Genomic DNA, 6,003 nt, shown 5'->3' with positions numbered 1-6,003 from the left:
GAAAGATCTTCTGTCAATCAGCTATTCAGACACACAACAGACCGAGATAAAACCGAAGAATAAAGTCCAGCGAATGACTTCCAGACTGTCACAGACTTTGTCTAAGTTTACGACTACATAATAAACTACAGTTTGATCTGCATTTGACCTTGAATACTTCATATTCAACAAATAGCTTGACTTAATTAATTATAAAAAAAATGCAACAAATAGGCCTATGATCACAAGACTTTAATAAGACTGCTTTCCTCAAACCAGAAACCACCTTCGTCATTGTTAGCATTTGTGTGTGCAATTGTCTCTCTTCTCAGCACACTCACATGTGTTTGAATGCACATAGTAAAACTGTAATTGTTTGTCTTCTATGACATAAAGAAAAAAAACTAACTGCAGAACACTGTGAAATGAACTTACGTTACAGCAGGTACTGTGGATACCTAAAGTGACTTCAACCACAAGAAAGTGGCATGGTCAAGATCAAGATTAAGCTGTCACTATAGTACCATGAACTTCTAAAAATAAACTGTCTGAATATACACTTAGCAGCCCGGTCTATTTCACACAGAGCTAAAAACTGATCACAGTATCTCAAGCTGTAGAAGGATGGACAGTTATCACTTGGCAGACTGACAAAGCATCTATAATTAATAGGCTTTAGTTGTCAAAATGTAAAACTTTAAGAGACCATGTGGTCCTTTAAAGTCTGACTTCCGTTATTATTCTTTAGACATGCACTGAGTAAGAGTGGCTGTCCGATACAGCACATTTAATTATCTTCACGTTTAACAGATACAGTATGGGATGTCTGCTTTTATCAACATCTTATACAACTCAGATAGCAGTGTTAAAGCTGTTGATGTTTTTTTGCAGACAATGAGGATAGCTTCTCTCTTTTTTTTTTTTTTTGTGTGTGTGTGAATTTCAGTCCAGAATTTGCTTCAGCCATATTCCAGTAAGTACACATCATGTGTTACCAGTGGAGGGGGGGGGGGGGGGGGGGGGGGGGGGGCAGGTGAGTGTGGGTGTGAACTGCTTAGGTCTCTTTTCACTGTTTGTTTAGTTACAGGCTGTGAGGGCCAACCGAGTCTCTTTGGAGACTGGAGAATCCTTTTATCATCAGATTGGTGGTTCCCCTTTCTTCAGATGAAGCGTCTGAGGACACAGAGGATAAGAACAATTGCTGCTTTGTTTTTGTCTGACTCCAGGGGATGGATGAACTTCAATGCTAATTCACAAACAATGTAATTAGCATGTCATATAAGGTTTTCTTGTCCAATAACAAAATGCATGGTTGTTTGCAATTATATATGCATATTCTGATTTACCTTATGTCATGTTGGTATGACATCTGAAAATGCTAAAATATATTTTGAAATGACTACTACTCATTTTAAGTTTTTAATGTTAGGATTTAGTACTGAGTCATGCCCCTGTTTGACAGTGTCATAATTTTAAGCCATGATAATGCATCCAAAAAACACTCCGGGCTGCTTCATTAAGTAAAACCTTATCGGCAGCATGTCAAATCAGTGTTAAACGCTGAGGATCAGAGCATCCAGTAAGAGCTGCGTTTGTTGGAAAAACAGGCACGTGTCTTGTGTGATATGGGATTGTGGAAAGCAAGGCCCTTTTCCCACAGCATGCCTATGTTTGGCATTAAGTTCTGAGCAGAAAATGAGTTGATCACCTTATAAGGTGCTATGAAAAAGTGTGAAGAGACAGTTAATTCGGCTTCTTGGAAATCTTACTGTGGTGTCCTTGAGAAAGGCATAAACACCTCTCTGACCTTGAAGTGCAAAACCTGTTTGCTGCCTTTTGTGTTTATCCACATGTGTAACAGTTACATGAGTCAGGGCACATTATAATGAGTAGCGAGAGTGCATTAATATAGTCGGACTTCTTTATAAAGAATGGCTTGTTCTACAGTATACGCAGCGTATTTGGTTTATACATATCAGCCTGCCTACAGTGTGTGCTGTGTTAATGGGAAATCTGGAAAATGGTGATCTGAGCAAAGGAGAGGTCTTTGTAAAACCTTTGACACAATCAGCGACAGGAACAAGAACATGTTCTATTTGAACACAATAAATTGTAGATTTCCCCAAATAGAAATCATAAAGAAATCACAAGGGAGGATTCTACAGGCAAAACACGGCTGTGTGATGGGGTCACCGGTGTCACCGATAGTGGCCAATCTCTATATGGAGGAGGTAGAGAACTCCTTCACATGAACCACCCCCACCCACTGGTTCAGGTATGCTGATGACACCTGGGTTAAAATCAGGACACAGGAGGTGGAATTGTGGGGTGTGTCACGGGTGAACAAGAAAACAAGTACAACAATCTGATGAAAAACTTATGGCTGTCTTATGGTGCAGAGCAACTTACCTTTCAATCAATACAGCTAAAACCAAGGAGATGGTAGTGGATTTCCAGAGGCCCAGGCCCCACCTGCAGCCTGTAACCATCAAGAGACCAGGCTCTGTGGTAGGGGCAGAGTTGGAGTCCCTGACATCAGTGGCAGATGCAAGGACCTTGAACAAAATTTGTACCATTGAGAATAATGTCCACCACCCTCTACACGACACCATAGTCAGGCAGAGAAGCTTGTGCAGTGACAAACTTCTGTCTCTGCCCTGCTCCACGGACGGGCTGAGGAGGTCGTTTGTCCCTCAGGCCATACGACTCTACAACGCCTCCCAGTGAGGAAACAACTGGACTGTGATCATTGCTGATACTACTGTACCAGACGAGGAGAACAACGAAAGGAAGAACACTGTCATCCCCTACGTGGCTGGTGTAACGGAAAAACTCAAGAGAATTTTCAGAGAAACACCGCATTCCAGTTTATTTCAAACCCGGTAATACACTTAAGCAAAAACTTGTCTACCCCAAAGACAAAACACAGAGGCAAAAACGGAGTAATGTAGTGTATGCCGTTCAGTGCAATGAGGAATCAGAGGTGGTGGACTGAGATATAATCTGCCATCAATTTACAATACAGTCCTAACTTCTATCACTAAAAAGTTTCAACCCCTTTCACACCTTGAGGCTGGAGCCTCTGACTGATAATGGTCCTCCAACGTATCGAGCTGTTAATGGAAACTAGCGGTGTCAAGTCAAGCAAGTTTCTGATGGGTATACGCACAGATGTTCCTATTTAAACCTCAACAACCCACCAGCCCCTTACAACTGAAGTCCAGCTGCCTTTTTTAAACGCTCTTTAGATATACCATGACCTGGATGCCCGAGAACCGTCACAGACATTTGCATGTAAAAACACATCCTCATGATTCTGTTTGTGTCATTTTGCTGCACTCAAGTGTACAAAAATATTATTGCACATGGCGTAACAAATACAAATTAAAATATAATTCAAAAATCGATTGGGTTAACAGACTTCATAAGACATTGTGACAAAATTCTTTGAGAAAGAATTAAATTTCTCTTATTTAAATGGATGTCAATGTACTGCTATGACGTATGAAGAAAAGCGAGAATGGCCAAAGTCTCGCGAGATTTTACTCAGAGGTCAAAGTTGATGTCGCCATGTGTGGGTACCGCATCTACTACAGAACATTTCAGGGACAAACAGCTACAGTTTTTCGTTTGTTTGTATAAATGTATGTATACGGGTGTTAAAATTAAATTGCTTTATATAAAGTCCGCGGACTGTTACTACGTTAATTGTATTAATATAGCTTGTGCTAATTAGCGCTAGCATTCTCAGTTCAGTTGCTGTCTGCATCTTTTAGCTGCCGGTGTCCTTCTCATGATGGTTTAGCGTGACATGTTTAGACTCCGACCACTGTTGAGTGCCTTAGCTAACCACAGACAGAGAAACGGTAAGCCAGCCTAACTGAACATTGTGTGGATTTCTTAAGTCTTCTAGCTGTTGTTGGGGACTCTAGCTGTCCTGGTTTTGCTAGTTTTGCTACCTTATATACAAACTGTTGTGTGGATGTACACTGCTTATGTGCTTATTCTTTTTGCAGGAGGCTTTTACAAGTTGTTTTGCACCATGAGTGAAGGCACCACAGATCAGCAGGCAGCTAAGCTGTTGAAAAGAGCCAATGAGGAAAATGAGGACTGTGCTGAGAACGTGCAGGCCACAAAAAGAATGAAAGCAGATGAGGAATCCGCTGAAGATGAGAAGAAATATCCCAAAAAGAAAGTGGCCCTCCTTTTGGCATACTCTGGGAAGGGATACTACGGCATGCAGGTATCTTGTGAAGCCTGATTCTTCCATGCCCTTGCTTCTAAATGTTTTATTTTTTTGTTTAACCCCAAAATGATTTCTGTGTTTCAGAGGAATCCCGGAAACTCTCAGTTTCGGACCATTGAAGATGATCTGGTTGCTGCTCTTGTTAAATCCGGCTGTATTCCTGATAACCATGGCGACGACATGAGGAAGATGTCTTTCCAGAGATGTGCCCGAACGGATAAGGTATGTGTGAGAAGACCGTTCATAGCACAGCCAGAAAATATTTCAGTATGCATCAAACCAATAACACTTTTGTTATTTGAATGTTCCTGTTGTAATGTATCTACGTCGCCATGTTGTTGCTTACAGTGCTAATGAACACTACAGGACTTTTAAGATTTAATGATATGGTGTGTATAAATGGGCTGGTGATACTTGTGTTGACATACATTTTTTATATTTTATTGGTATGTCACTGACAAAGTATATTGGTGTTTAGGGCGTGTCTGCAGCTGGCCAAGTGGTGTCACTAAAGTTGAGGCTGATTGACGACACTGTGGCAAAAATCAATGAGCATCTACCTCCACAGATCAAAGTTCTTGGTGAGACACTGGTTCCAGAAATCCTTTAAAATTTGCTGAAGCCCAATGTGATTGAATAATGAAAAAAATAAATAAATCTTTACGTGTGTTCCCTCAGGACTTAAACGGGTGACCCAGGGTTTCAATTCAAAAAACAACTGTGACGCTCGCACATACTCCTACATGATTCCAACAGTAGCCTTTTCCCCAAAAGACTATGACACTGGGAATATAGCAGCCTATCGCCTGGAACCAGAGACACTTCAGAGGTTGAATCGGCTTTTTGCCCTTTATAAAGGCACGCATAACTTTCACAACTTCACCTCTCAGAAGGCTCCGAATGACCCCAGTGCCCGCCGCTACATCATAGAGATGTCCTGTGGCGAGCCCTTCATCCGCAGCAATTATGAGTTTGCGGTGATCACTGTGCGGGGCCAGAGCTTTATGCTGCACCAAATCCGCAAGATGATCGGCCTGGTGATAGCAGTGATCAAGGGCTACGCAAAGGAGGAGGTGATGGAGCGGAGCTGGGGAAAGGAGAAGGTGGATGTTCCCAAAGCTCCAGGGCTGGGCTTGATTCTGGAAAGGGTTCACTTTGACCGGTACAGCAAACGCTTCGGAGGGGACGGGCTGCACGAGGCGCTGGAATGGGAACGCGAGGAGGAGGCGATCAAGGCCTTCAAGGAGGCTCACATCTACCCCACCATTGTTGAGACAGAATGTCAGGAGGGCTCCATGGTGAGCTGGATGTCCACACTTCCTATCCACGACTTTGAAGCCACGGCTACTGTGACACAAGACAATAAGGATCAGAAACAGGTATCTATGAATTAAGATTAGAATAACGGATGTTTGACTCTGAAAATCCATTTTATAACACTCATGAATTGTTGCTCCCTTTTCCCCCCAGGACAATGCAGATGAAGGGAATGACTCCGATTAGGCCACCCTGCAAAAAGAAGATTATTATCTCGCCAAAACATCCTCTGGAATTATCTTTTTGTACTCTTTGAACATGACAGTATCTGCTTTTTCAGTGTGATTAAATCCCGTTTGTCTTATCCAAATGTCTCTTATACAAGCAACGCAACAATAAAAACTTCTGTTCTTTATTGAAATCGGGCTGTTTCCAGATATTCATTTCACAGAAATAAATGTAGATGCCTGGTTAAGTTGGCTGATGTGTCATATATGTTTGGAAATATTTAGAAATAATGA

At 41.8% G+C, this 6,003-nt stretch overlaps 1 protein-coding gene across 1 annotated transcript; it reads left to right on the top strand.

The window, feature by feature from the left end:
• Nucleotides 1-3,462: 3,462 nt before the first annotated feature.
• Nucleotides 3,463-5,957, top strand: pus1 (pseudouridine synthase 1). Its single transcript, XM_084572248.1, has 7 exons — nt 3,463-3,623; nt 3,756-3,845; nt 3,996-4,222; nt 4,310-4,447; nt 4,704-4,806; nt 4,904-5,604; nt 5,696-5,957. Exons 2-7 carry the CDS (start codon nt 3,791-3,793, stop codon nt 5,726-5,728), a joined length of 1,257 nt encoding a protein of 418 aa, XP_084428374.1. The 5' UTR covers nt 3,463-3,623; nt 3,756-3,790; the 3' UTR covers nt 5,729-5,957.
• Nucleotides 5,958-6,003: the final 46 nt, after the last annotated feature.

The sequence above is a fragment of the Chelon labrosus genome, assembly GCF_963514085.1.
Source record: "Chelon labrosus genome assembly, chromosome: 22".
Taxonomy (NCBI): domain Eukaryota; kingdom Metazoa; phylum Chordata; class Actinopteri; order Mugiliformes; family Mugilidae; genus Chelon; species Chelon labrosus.
This window is presented reverse-complemented; position numbering and strand designations above follow the sequence as displayed.

Coding starts and splice junctions, on each gene's coding strand:
- pus1 (XM_084572248.1), top strand. CDS start 3,791: ATGTTTAGACTCCGACCACTGTTGAGTGCCTTAGCTAACCACAGACAG. Junction 4,223..4,309: donor AGGGATACTACGGCATGCAG/GTATCTTGTGAA, acceptor TCTGTGTTTCAG/AGGAATCCCGGAAACTCTCA. Junction 4,807..4,903: donor TCCACAGATCAAAGTTCTTG/GTGAGACACTGG, acceptor GTGTTCCCTCAG/GACTTAAACGGGTGACCCAG.